We start from the raw sequence: 14,430 nt of genomic DNA, 5'->3' as shown, positions 1-14,430 counted from the left end.
AAGTGCTCAATAGCCGATGTGGCATTACTTGGGACATTGCAGATTTACACCATTCTCATCATCCCAGAAGGTTCAGATGGAGATTGCTGGTCTAGAATTGTATATTTTTCCAATATAATTTATGGAACGGTAGACTCATATTTATATTCTGTTGTTCTAAAATGAAGAGGCAGCCATAGCACTTGCTGTGTTAATCCTCACTCAACAAATTTAATAGTTTGTAGGAGTGTCAGATTTTATAGTCACAGAATCTCAAAGCCTTGAAAAACAAAGTTGAATTCAACTATGTTCTTACTCATTTTCTGCCTGCAGGATTGGTCTATTTCTCATAAAGGAGTGTTGAAATCTCCAATTATAAAAGTGAATTTATTTGTTTCTTCTTTTAGTTCTATCAGTGTTTGTCTGAAGTATTTTGATGTTCAATTATTAGGTGCATGCAGGTAAGGATTGCTAGGTCTTCTTGAATAATTCTCTGTGTCTTTAATCATGTCATTGATGCACTGCTATTGTCTTCAGGGATCCAGCAGGTCATGAAAATTATTTGATACGCAGACCACTATATTACTTAGTTTACAAGCTAAGAGTAAATATTGCTGAAAAGAATTTGAACTTTTGGTTAATTCCTTATATTTGTAAATGTATGCTAAATCATAATATTATTGATTTTATGATGTGGCACAATGAAGAAGTAAGCTGTTGGTCTTGTTTCTGTAGCTATAAAATTATGTTGCTTGGTTTATCCTAGTGTTTTACAGATTCTTGCAGCAAATTCTACCAAGCAAAAATAGAAAACCTTGACTTTGTTAATGATACAGAGACTTGCAGAAGACACATAAATGCCTGGGTTGCTGATAAGACTGAAGGTGAAAATATATCGTTATTCTATTTCAATAATATTTTAACAGTTTTATAGTTAGTTTCTTTACAAAATTGTCAAATATAAAAGGAGTGATTTTTTCTCTAATTATGCAAATCTTAAAAATTTGCTTCTGAAATATTGCCAATGGATAGAAATTTTCTCTAGCTTTATCCCTACTCTTACCAAGTATCTGATGTTTCTCAATATTCAGTACGTTTCTTCCAGAACAATCTACATTTCAATTGACTTCTTTTCTGGTTAGTACTAAGTAGGTTTTATTTTCATTAATAATAATAAAATTTCCTTCTTCTTAATTTAAACTGTTCTTTACACTTGCTACAACTGCTCACTTTTTTGACAATTCTTTGTTTCTTTCTTTATGCCATAGTCACCAATTATTCTTTTCTACCTAATCTATTATCAGTTCATCCTCTGCCTATAAATATCTGCTTGTTTGTTTTATGCACTCTTTTCAAGTTGTGGAATTCTTCTTCCCAGAGCTTATATTCAATTTCAACTGTTTGTTGCAGTGTTGTTACTATGGTTGTTTTAAGGACAAGCATCCCTTTACATGGTTATATTTCATGACACCATGAACTGCTTTCATGCATAGTTGCCTTCTCAAAGAGACCACACAATCTGAATATCCCTCCTGATACAAGCATCAAGGAATACATTTAGGTACATGGTTCTTTAACTCTTCTTTACAGGTAAAATTACAGAGGTGCTGCCTCGAGGTTCAGTTGATTCATTGACTAAGCTGATTCTCGTGAATGCCATCTACTTCAAAGGAAACTGGGATCATTCATTTGAGAAATACAAAACTAGGGAAATGCCTTTTAAAATCAGCAAGGTGAGTATTTTGCACTATCAAAGGTGATTTTAGAAACTGTCCTATTGGCTTTAACACCTGCAAGAAGCTTAACTTCAATAACTTTGACTGGACATGACCCTTCGGTAGTTCAGCAGCTGGACTCCCCTCCAAACCTTGAGACTTTTCTCCTTCCCTTTGTCTCTGTTTGGTGTCTCAACCAACGTGGTTACATACTCCCAGGCCTCTGGTCCAGCACCCTATCTCATCTCATCTATACTGGGTACTATCTATACCACAAATCTGAGCATACAGAGTGTACAGCCACTGGCTTCCCAAAGCTTGTGAGATAAAGTTCAAACTCCATGGTATGATGTGATCCTTCATGATCCGGATCCTGCCTGTTTCTCTATCTTCATTTCCCTTTGTACCTTCATGCTCCTTTCTTTCTGCCAGCGTTCCCTCCGAGATGCCTTTCTTGACAATGCACCTCCTCCCCAAGCTGTCTCCTCCTCTAAGCTGTCACAGTGACCCCTGCCTGTCTCCCTGGTGGCATTGGAGTGGCTGAATCAGGTGTCTTCTTTTCCTGCTCTGCTTGTTGCTGTTTGAGTGTAGAGAATGCTACAAGTGCCTAACACACACATGTACTCAGTAAGTACTGAACCAATGAATTATGTTTAGTCTTTTTTTAATAATAAAGATATTAAACAAGCACAAATTTTTGCTTAAAACCAAGTGAGCAAAAACACATACACAGGGCAGACAGAGTTTAGCTACCTCCAATTTTGAATATATTATTTGCAGAAGGCTCTTTATCTTTCTCTAAATCGTGTTTATTCTTTCTTGTTTAACTCTAGAAATGTTTGGACATACACAAAAGTAGACAGAATATGTTAATTAAGGTAATTACCGATCATTGACCATTAGTTAAATCTTTCAGGCCAATGTAAGTCAAAGTCTTCAGTTTCTCAAGAAATGTATTTTTTTTCTAGCTTTATTTTGAAATGAACTGTCATATTTTCTCCTGGCAAAATATTTCTCTCCTTGAAATTTATTTTAATAAGATGTATGTTAGGATATCATTGAAAACCCTGCTCATAGTGTTTACACTCCTGAAGTTCATCTCCCTTAACAGGAAGTCTGGAGGTGGTCAGAGGCCAGGGCTGATGTGGGATGTTGGTGAAACTTCCAGGGACCAAACCTCTCTATTTCCGCTATGTCATTTTTAGAACATTACCTATTTCCTCATGGTCTCATGATAGATCAGGCATTAAGCCCACAACACAGGCAAGAAGTTAGAAGAACATATACCCACTAATGGGATGGCTGGGTCAAATGGTATTTCTAGTTCTGGATCCTTGAGGAATCGCCACGCTGTCTTCCACAATGGTTGAACTAGTTTACAGTTCCACCAACATTGTAAAAGTGTTCCTATTTCTCCACATCCTCTCCAGCACCTGTTGTTTCCTGACTTTTTAATGATTGCCATTCTAACTGGTGTGAGATGGTATCTCATTGTGGTTTTGATTTGCATTTCTCTGATGGCTAGTGATGATAAGCATTTTTTAATGTGTCTGTTGGCTGCATAAATGTCTTCTTTTGAGATGTGTCTATTCATATTCTTTGCCCACTTTTTGATGGGGTTGTTTGTTTTTTTTCTTGTAAATTTGATTGAGTTCTGTGTAGGTTCTGGATCTTAGCCCTTTGTCAGATGACAAGATAGAAAAAAATTTCTCCCATTTTGTGGGTTGCCTGTTCACTCTGATGGTAGTTTCTTTTGCTGTGCAGAAGCTCTTTAGTTTAATTAGATCCCATTTGTCAATTTTGGCTTTTGTTGTCATTGCTTTTGGTGTTTTAGACATGAAGTCCTTGCCCATGCCTATGTCCTGAGTGGTATTGCCTAGGTTTCTTCTAGGGTTTTTATGGTTTTAGGTCTAACATTTAAGTCTCTAATCCATCTTGAATTAATTTTTGTATAAGGTGCAAGGAAGGGATCCAGTTTCAACTTTCTGCTTATGGCTAGCCAGTTTTCCCAGCACCATTTATTAAATAGGGAATCCTTTCCCCATTTCTTGTTTCTGTCAGAGATCAGATGGTTGTAGATGTGTGGTATTATTTCTGAGGCTCTGTTCTGTTCCATTGGTCTATATCTCTGTTTTGGTACCAGTACCATGCTGTTTTGATTACTGTAGCTTTGTAGTATAGTTTGAAGTCAGATAGAGTGATGCCTTCAGTTTTGTTCTTTTGGCTTAGGATTGTCTTGGCAATGTGAACTCTTTTTTTGGTTCCATATGAACTTTAAAGTAGTTTTTTCCAATTCTGTGAAGAAAGTCATTGGTAGCTTAATGGGGATGGCATTGAATCTATAAATTACCTTAGGCAGTATGGCCATTTTCACGATATTGATTCTTCCTATCCATGAGCATGGAATGTTCTTCCATTTGTTTGTGTCCTCTTTTATTTAATTGAGCAGTGGTTTGTAGTTCTCCTTGAAGAGGTCCTTCACATCCCTTGTAAGCTGAATTCCTAGGTATTTTATTCTATTTGAAGCAATTGTGAATGGGAGTTCACTCATGATTTGGCTCTCCATTTGTCTGTTTGCTATAAAGACACATGGACAAGTATGTTTATTGTGGCACTATTTGCAATAGCAAAGACTTGGAACCAACCCAAATGTCCATCAATGACAGACTGGATTAAGAAAATGTGGCACATATACACCATGGAATATTATGCATAAAAAAGGATGCGTTCATGTCCTTTGTAGGGACATGGATGCAGGTGGAAACCATCATTCTCAGCAAACTATTGCAAGAACAGAAAACCAAACACTACATGTTCTCACTCATAGGTGGGAACTGAACAATGAGAACACTTGGACACAGGAAGGGGAACATCACACACCGGGGCCTGTTGTGGGGTGGGGGGAGGTGGGAGGGATAGCATTAGGAGATATACCTAATGTAAATGACAAGTTAATGGGTGCAGCACACCAACATGGCACATGTATACATATGTAACAAACCTGCACGTTGTGCACATGTACCCTAGAACATAAAGTATGATAATAATAAAGAAGTTAGAAGAACACAAGGGGTGGTGCAAAAGTCTTCTCCTCCTGAGGCTCTACCATTTTACTCATAAAAGGAAACTTTTTCTATATTTCACTGGCCAGAATTGTTTTACGCTTTAAGGAGGTGCATAATTATATCTTCCATTCTAGCCTCTATACTAGAGAAAGGCAATATAAAGTAGTTGCAATGGGTGTAAGAACACCAACCTATTTGGTTCCTCAAAGAGCACAGATTTTGATTTGACATTACTTCTTTCATTTTAATTCTAGTTAGTACTTCTCTTCCTAAATAAAACAAAACATCTACACAAATGCATATTTACTAAATAATTCAGTTAATATAGAAGACCAAGAATGGATCCTTTTCTATTGCAAGGCTAGAGGTTTGGAGGTGAGGAGAGGAATTCTCTAGGCCAGGAGTTGGCAAATTATGGACCATGGTCAAATCTAGCCCACCACCTATTTTTATGCATATAATTTTATTCAAACAACCATGTTCCTATGTTTACATATTGTCTCTGGTTATTTTAATCCCACAACAGCAGAGTTAAGCATAGATTGGGGGTCCTGAATCTGAAAATCTGAAATCTGAAATGCTCCAAAATCTGAAACTCTTTGAATACCATCATGATGCACAATTTACCAGGATTTTGGCTTTTGCTCTGAGTCAGAAGGGTTTTCAGTTGAGGAGTGATGTGACTTAAGTTTTAAGAGTCCCTCAGACTACTGTACTGAGCATAACCACAAGGAGGATAAGAGCAGAAACAGGGCACCCAGGGCTAGGATGATAGCAGTGAAGGCAGCACAGGTTAGATTTTGGTTACATTTTACAAACAGGGCTGATATAATTTGCTAATGGGTCAGATCTGTAGTGTGAGAGAAAGACAGGAGTCAAGGTTAACCCCAGGGCTTTTGAAAACTGGAAGGATGGCGTCCCTGTGAACTGAGATGGGGAAGAAAATAGATGGCACAGACCTGGAAGGGAATGGGGGAACCCAGAGTTACATGTTAGACTGGAGGTTTATTTTATATGTTCAGATGCAGATGTTGAGTAGGCAGCAAAATGAAATGTCTGAACTACTGGGGTGAGCTCCAGGCCAGAGGTGCAAATTTGGGTTTCCTATTTAGATTCATGACACTCAATGAAATTATAGGGGAGAAAAGAAATCTTTTTCTTTGATCTTCCCAGGTTCTCTGGCTGGGGCCCTAATAAATTAGAATAACATAAGACAATTAACAAGAGAAAAACAAACAGAAACTTATTAACATGTGCATCCCGCATACCCATGGGAGAACTCAGTGATGAGTAACTCAAGTGGGTGGTTAGAATTGGTGGTGTATTTACCTAACTTACTAGGGGAAAGGGAGGGGAAGGAACGGCACTTAGGGAAAAAGACATGACTTTGGGGAAAGAGAAATGGATCCTTCAGAGTAGAATAGATGGCAGATGTAACAGTCAAGTGACAATGTCTGGCTGGGTGTGTGCAGAGTTCTCATCTTTAAGAAAATTAAGGTTGTTCCCAAGGAATTAACCTATGACAATTGAGTTCTTTTGAGGCCTTTGGGAGGCTCTGCTTTTAAGTAGTTAAGATATTTCAGGAACTCAAGTGCCTTCAGCTCAAAATAATTCTTAAGCCAAAGTGGTGTATTTTGGGGTGGCATATCCTGATTCCCTTCAAGATCACCAAGAGAAAGTAAGGTAAGGATTGAGCCATGGGAACCCCAGCGGTTGGAGATCGAGGTAATGAACATGACCCAGTAAAGGCAGGGGCTAATACAAGGTTCTAGAGACCAAGGGAAGAAAGCATTACCGCAGACAGACACTTGCCAACTCTGTTGATTATGTCCAATATTCAACTCTTGTGCTTCAACTTAAATGGTTAACTGTTTTCATTATAGAACAAAGGAAAACCTGTGCAAATGATGTCTCAAAAATCTACTTTTAAAATTATCTATGCAAAAGAAATATTCACCGAAATTCTGGTGCTTCCCTATGTTGGAAAGGAGCTGAATATGATCATCATGCTTCCAGATGAAAACACTGATTTGGAAACGGTAATGAGTGTTCAAAGTATGCATTGTATCATAGTAAAGGCTTTCAGATGATGCCTTTTAGGAAAAAACTTTGAAAATGTGCTTTGATCAGTGTTTCCTTGACATATTTGGCCATATGCCCTTTTCTGTTTTTATGGTTACATTCAGTGGGATGGTTTCTAAGTGTTGAACACCTTTTAGAAAATACTCTCATCCCAGAAAGGACTCAGGCTGGGGACAAACCAGGTCAGAGTTCAAGGTCCTGCTTTACAATTTAGAAATGTGTGCTTTCTTAGCTTTTCCTCTCCATGAAAACTGATGTCAGTACTTCTCTGTGAGGGTTATTGTAGGCTAAAGGGGATTGCCTATACAAGGCATTTGTTTCGATGCACAGAATATGACATTGACTAATATTAGTAGTCTTCTCTCCAGCCTTGCCCAATAGTTGTGAGTCTTCCCCTCAGAAAGCAGTCATTGGGGAAGAGCTGCTGTGACTCTATGCATCACCAAAGGATCTTGTTAAAATGTAGATTTGGGTTTAGTAGGACTGGGGTGGAGCCTGAGATACGGCATTTCCACCAAGCTTCCAGGTGATGCTGAGGCCACTGGGCCATGGAGCATACTGAGTACCAAGTTTGTAGAGAGTCAATGAAGACTTTTAGCAGGGCAGTAATTGGCTTTTTAAAGAAAGCTAATCCTTATGGCTGCAACGGACAAATTGGAAGGAGCGAGAATGGAGGAGACATATCAGAAAGCAGGCGCTGTGGCATTTCAAACAAGACATGACAAGGGCCTGAATGAAGGCAGCAGCAACAAAGGTGGAGGAAAGGCCGAAAGGCCTAGAGGTTTTGGAAGTTAAATGAACAGAAAATGGTGATGGATTCATTAAAAGGGAGTTTGGGTGAAAGCGGAGACAAGTCTGAGATGCCCTACATCAACATGCTTTTGTTAAGATACAACAACCAACTTTATTTATTTATTTTTTTGAGACAGAGTCTCGCTTTCTCTCTGAGACTGGAGTGCAGTGGCGCGATCTCGGCTCACTGCAACCTCCGCCTCCCGGGTTCATGCCATTCTCCTGCCTCAGCCTCCCGAGTAGCTGGGACTACAGGCGCCTGCCACCACGCCCGGCTAATTTTTTGTATTTTCAGTACAGACGGGGTTTCACCCTGTTAGCCAGGATGGTCTCGATCTCCTGACCTCATGATCCGCCTGCCTCGGCCTCCCAAAGTGCCGGGATTACAGGCGTGAACCACTGCACCAGGCCAACGACCAACTTTAAAGAGGACAGTCATTCTCTTACAAATGTACTCCAGGTTGTAAGTGTCTGCCTCAGGGAAAAGGTTTGGCAGTTTCTGGAATTTAGGAATCAAAGCATTGAAATATAAAGTCATCTCCTACCTGAATGGTTCAGCATTCACGTGCTCTCTTCCATATGTATGCTGTCCAGTATAGTAGCCACTAGCCACTTGGGATGATGTACACTTATATCAACGAAAATTAAATTTACAAAACAGGCCTTTCTTGCACTATCCATATTTCAAGTGCTCAGTGGCCATATTAGGCTCATGGCAAGCACATTAGGCAGCTCAACTGGAGAGTGTCAACATCATAGAAAACAGTCCCATTGGACAACACTGACCTAGATGTTTAAATCTCCAACTCTCTTGTTTTAGGTGGAGAAAGAACTTTCTTATGAGAGATTCATAGAATGGACAAACCCAGACAAGATGCATGAACGAGAGATGGAAGTTTTCCTTCCTAGATTTAAACTAGAGGAAACTTACAACATGGAGGACGTCCTTCGCAGTATGGGCATGGTCGATGCCTTTGAACAGAACAGGGCAGACTTCACAGGAATGTCGTCTAAGAAGGATCTGTACTTGTCCAAGGTCACGCACAAGTCCTTTGTGGAGGTCAATGAGGAAGGTACAGAAGCAGCAGCTGCTACTGCTTGCAGGATAGTTCGCCAGGGCTTCCGAATCATCCCCACATTCCGTGCAGACCATCCCTTCCTTTTCTTTATCCAGCACAGCAAAACCAATGGTATTCTCTTCTGTGGCCGGTTTTCCTCTCCATAAGGAAATAGTAGTCATTGGATATAGTCCTTCTCTTTTCTCTAACTGATCTACTTTTCCTGTATGCTTTACAGTATGCCTGCAACTCAAAGTGACATTACTATTATTGTGGTGAAAAATGAGGTATTGGGAACCTGATTTTGAAATTCCTTGTTCAGAATGCTTGTGTGTGTTTGCATATTACATTTTTTCTAGGCCCTGAACTTGACATCCCCCAAGGATGTTGTGGTGACTTTGGCAGTGGTATTCCTAAACATTTACCCAAATGACTCCCCTTAAAATAAAGTGTCTCCCCATCCTCACTATTCTCCCACATTCCAACTGTCAGAGCTAAGTCCTGTGTCTTTACTTTGTGCAAGGTGTCACCCACATGTTCAGCTGTGCTGTTCTTCTTACAAGCACAAGATAGATGTAAATGTTACTTCTTCTCTGCTCAATAGTATTGACATAGGAACCCATTTTTAAAGGGAGAATAGAGAGTGAAATGGAGATGAGGGAGGAGGTGTGGTGAGCAGGCCTCAGATTCTCAGAAGTGTCCTCTATTCCAGAAGGTTGCCAGCTCTTCAGAAGCCATTACAGAGGGTGAGAGAGCAGTTAACTCAGACCATGAGAATTCAGTCCAATTTCCCGGGTATTTTTGTTTTAATCATAGTTTGCATTCATAGCAATTGGTGGGTTACAACCTTTTCAAATGTGGAAGTATCCCATTTCCCTGAAAATTTAAAACTGCTACAAAGAGGAAGAGGTGATTGTATATGTTCTATTACAGTAATGTAGTTTGAGACAGCTTCATGGGTAGACATTGCATGTCTTCCTATTTTATTTCAAATATTTACTGAAAAGGCAGGTAAGCTGTCTGTAGCCATTTGTGTTACAGGCTTGAAATGCAACTGCTGTTGACAAAATTCAACAGCCCTTTATGCTAAAAACTCTCAATAAATTCGATATTGATGGAACGTATCTCAAAATAATAAGAGCTATTTATGACAAACCCACTGCCAATATCATACTGAATGGGCAAAAACTGGAAGCATTCCCTTTGAAAACTGGCACAAGACAGGGATGCCCCCTCTCATCACTCCTATTCAACATATTATTGGAAGTTCTGGCCAGGACAATCAGGCAAGAGAAAGAAATAAAGCTTATTCAAATAGGAAGAGAGGAAGTCAAATTGTCTCTGTTTGCATCGCTTCTCGGCCTTTTGGCTAAGATCAAGTGTGTGTCTCTGTTTGCAGATGACATGATTGTATATTTAGAAAACTCCATTGTCTTAGCCCCAAATCTCCTTAAGCTGATAAGCAACCTCAGCACAATCTCAGGATACAAAGTCAGTGTGCAGAAATCACAAGCATTCGTATCACCAATGATAGACAAACAGGGAGCCAAATCATGAGTGAACTCCCATTCGCAATTGCTACAAAGAGAATAAAATATCTAGGAATACAACTTACAAGTAATGTGAAGGACCTCTTCAAGGAGAACTACAAACCACTGCTGAAGGAAATAAGAGAGGACACAAACAAATGGAAAAACATTCCATGCTTATGGAAAGGAAGAATCAATATTGTGAAAGTGGCTATACTGCCCAGAGTAATTTATAGATTCAATGCTATCCCCATCAAGCTGCCAGCAACTTTCTTCACAGAATTAGAAAAAAACTACTTTAATGTTCATATGGAACCAAAAAAGAGCCCACACTGTCAAGACAATCCTAAGCAAAAAGAACAAAGCTGGAGGCATCATGTTACCTGACTTCAAACTATACTACAAGGCTACAGTAAACAAAACAGCATGGTACTGGTACCAAAACAGAGATGTAGACCAATGGAACAGAATAGAGGCCTCAGAAATAACACTACACATCTACATCCATCTTATCTTTGACAAACCTGACAAAAACAAGCACTAGGGAAAGGATTCCCTATTTAATAAATGATGTTGGGAAAACTGGCTAGCCATATGCAGAAAACTGAAACTGGACCCCTTCCTTACACCTTATGCAAAAACTAACTCAAGATGTATTAAAGTATTAAACATAAGACCTAAAACCATAAAAATCCCAAAAGAAAACCTAGGCATTACCATTCAGGACATAGGCATGGGCAAAGACTTCATGAATAAAACACCAAAAGAAATGGCAACAAAAGCCAAAATTGGCAAATGGGATCCAGCTTCAGCAAGCAAAAGAAACTATTATCAGAGTGAACAGGCAACCTACAGAATGGGAGAAAAATTTAGGCAATCTATCCATCTGACAAAGGGCTAATATCCAGACTCTACAAAGAACTTAAACAAATTTACAAGAAAAAAAAAACCCATAAAAAAGTGGGTGAAAGATATGAACAGACATTTCTCAAAAGAAGATATTTATGTGGCCAACAAACATATGAAAAAAAGTTCATCATCACTGGTCATTAGAGAAATGCAAATCAAAACCACAATGAGATACCATCTCACGCCAGTTGGAATGGCAATCATTAAAAAGTCAGGAAACAACAGGTGCTAGAGAGGATGTGGAGAAATAGGAACTCTTTTACACTGTTGGTAGGAGTATAAATTAGTTCAACCATTGTGGAAGACAGTGTGGCAATTCCTCAAGGATCTATTACCAGAAATACCATATGAGCCAACAATCCCATTACTGGGTATGTACCCAAAAGAATAAAAATCATTCTACTGTAAAAACACATGCACATGTATGATTATTGTGGCACTGTTCACAATGGCAAAGACTTGGAACCAACCCAAATGCCCATCAATGATAGACTGGATAAAGAAAATGTGGCACATATACACCATGGAATACTATGCAGTTCATGTCCTTTGCAGGGACATGGATGAAGCTGGAAGCCATCATTCTCAGCAAACTAACACAAGAACAGAAAACCAAACGCCGCATGTTGTCACTCATAAGTGGGAGTTGAACAATAAGAACACATGGACACAGGGAGGGGAACATCGCACACCTGGGCCTGTCGCGGAGGTGGGGGCCTAGCGGAGGGTAGCATTAGGATAAATACCTAATGTAGATGACGGATTGATGGGTGCAGCAAACCACCATGGCACGTGTATACCTATGTAACAAACCTGCACGTTCTGCACATGTACCCCAGAACTTAAAGTATAATAATGAACATTAATTTAAAAATAATCAATTAATTAATTAAAAAATAAAATATACAATCTGATACATTTGGATCTATGTATTATACATATACACCCCTGTAAAAGCAATCTAGATAATGAACATATCCATCACTCCAAAGTATCTCCTTCTCCTTTATACTGCCTCTCACCCACCTCTCTCTGCCCTGTCCTCAGTTCCATGTTCCATGCAACTACTGATGTACCTTATATCACTACAGATCAGTTTGCATGTTCTTGAAATTTATGTAAATAAAATCATATGATATATAAAAGTAAAGAAAGTGTGTTTTAAAAAAATATTTGAGATATTGAGCATAACTATGGGATAAGACTTCAAAAAAGTGAAGGGGTTAAAGATGAAGGAGTGCAGGTAAATATTTGCTTAACTAATTTCGTTTAGTGAGTTAAACAATAGATTCAATCACAGATCATTTAATCCACTAGTTTCCATATTTTACTCACCTAAGGTTAGAGTTTACTATTTAGACACTTAACATTTCTTGGCTTACTGGACAATGTGAGTCACCTCTCCAGAAAAATTCATGGCATTGAATGGATAAATTTAAAAAGTAGAAACTTTGTTTTAAAAACTCTAAAATCAGTCAGCACAGCTTCTGCTTTAGAACATCAGAAAAAGAAGAGTAAATTAAACCCAACTAAGCAGAACAAAATAAATAATAAAAATGGGGGCAGAAATGAATGAAATCCAGAGAGAAAAATCAATGAAAACAAATGCTAATTATTTTAAAAGATCAATGAATTGATGTGACAGTAGCCAGGTTAAACAAAAAGAAAAGCCTAAATTACTAATATCAGAAATGAAAGTGGTGACATGCTAAAAAATCCCATGTACAATAAAAAAATCATAAAAGAATACTCGGGACAGCTCTGTGCCCACAAATTTGATAAACTACCTGACATGGATCAATTTCTTGAAAGACACAATCCGCCAAAAGTCACACAACAGGAAATAGAACATTTGAATAGGCCTATATCGACTAAAAAATTTAATCAATAATTAATAGCCCTTTAAAACAATCACCAGACCTAGATGGACTCACTAGTGAATTCTAAAAAAATAAAAATAAATAAGAAAACATTTACACCAATTCTCTAAGTCTCTTTCAGAAGACAAAAGCAGAAGAACTACTTTCTAATTCATTCTCTATGGCTGGAATTACTCTGATAACAAAACCAGACAAAGAAATGAGAAGAAAAGAAACTTAATGACCAGTATCTTTCATTAGTATAGGTGTAAAATCCTGAGCAACATATTCACAAACGATATCCAACTATGTGTAAAATAGTTGGATTATACATTGTGACTAAGTAAGATTGATTGCAGGTGTACAAGGCTACTTCAACATTTGAAAATCAAATAAAGGAATCCATCACATCAACAGGTGAAAACAGAAAAAATCCTCAAAAAATTACTAGCGACTCCAATTCAACAATACATTAAAAAGATCACTCACCACGATCAAGTGAGATTCACCGGGGTATGTATGTTTCAATATACACAAATCAATACATGCGATACATTACATTAACAGAACCAACAACAAAAACTACACGATCATTTCAATAAATGCCGAGAAAGTATTCAGTAAAATTCCACATCACTTTATGATAAAAATCCTTAACACATTGGGTATAGAAGGAATATACCTCAAAATAATAAAAATCAAAATGAAAAACCCACTGCTAATATATTGAACGGGGAAAAATTGAAAACCTTTCCTATAAGATCTGCAACAAGACAAGGATGCCCAGTTTCGCCCCCTTTATTCAGTCTCTGACTGGAAGTCCTGGCCGGGGCAATTAGGCAAGAAAAAGAAACAAAGGACACCCAGACTGCAAAGGAAGAAATAAAATTAGCTTTGCTCACCAATGGCATAATCTTATAATCGGAAAAACCAAGAGACTCCCCTCAAAAACTGCTAGAACTAATAAATGAATCAGTAAGGTTGCAGAATACAAAATGGATATAAGATATCAGTAAGATTTCTATACATGAACAGTGAACAATCTGAAAAATCAAGAAAGAAATCCCACTTACAATACCTATAAGAAATATAATGTATAAAATACCTAGTATCAATTTAATCAAAGAAGTGAAAGACTTCTACAAGGACAACTATAAAACACTGATGAGAAAAACGTAAAGAGGACACACAGAAAATGGACACATATTCATGCTCACGGGTTGGAATAATTAATGTTAAAATTACAACGCCACCCAAACAATTTACAGAGTCAGTGCAATCCCTATCAAAATACCAATGTCATTCTTCACAGAAATAGAAGAAAAAAAAAAAAATCCTACAATCTGTATGGAACCACGAAAAACCCCAAATGGCCAAAGCGCATTATCGCTTCTTGACTGAAAACTCCCAGGCAGTTGCGTTTTTTACCCGCACAGAGATTG

General features: G+C 38.2%; 1 protein-coding gene and 1 long non-coding RNA gene across 4 annotated transcripts in view; one reads left to right on the top strand and one right to left on the bottom strand.

The window, feature by feature from the left end:
* Positions 1 to 9,815, top strand: part of LOC105476985 (serpin B6-like) — a 28,790-nt gene extending 18,975 nt beyond the window's left edge. For all 3 annotated transcript variants that reach the window (XM_024791347.2, XM_024791346.2, XM_011733278.3), the window contains exons 4-7: positions 746 to 863; positions 1,570 to 1,712; positions 6,643 to 6,798; positions 8,454 to 9,815. In XM_024791347.2, the coding sequence (XP_024647115.2) occupies positions 746 to 863; positions 1,570 to 1,712; positions 6,643 to 6,798; positions 8,454 to 8,858 (822 nt within the window). In that variant the 3' untranslated portion in view covers positions 8,859 to 9,815. The remainder of the gene's footprint in view (positions 1 to 745; positions 864 to 1,569; positions 1,713 to 6,642; positions 6,799 to 8,453) is intronic.
* LOC139359992 (uncharacterized) overlaps positions 1 to 14,430 on the bottom strand; it is a 58,894-nt gene that overhangs the window by 44,201 nt on the left and 263 nt on the right. The gene's annotated exons all lie outside the window — the stretch shown is intronic.

Source organism: Macaca nemestrina, chromosome 19 (assembly GCF_043159975.1).
Source record: "Macaca nemestrina isolate mMacNem1 chromosome 19, mMacNem.hap1, whole genome shotgun sequence".
Taxonomy (NCBI): Eukaryota; Metazoa; Chordata; class Mammalia; order Primates; family Cercopithecidae; genus Macaca; species Macaca nemestrina.
Note: the sequence above shows the minus strand (reverse complement) of the source record. Positions and strands in the feature narration are given on the sequence as shown.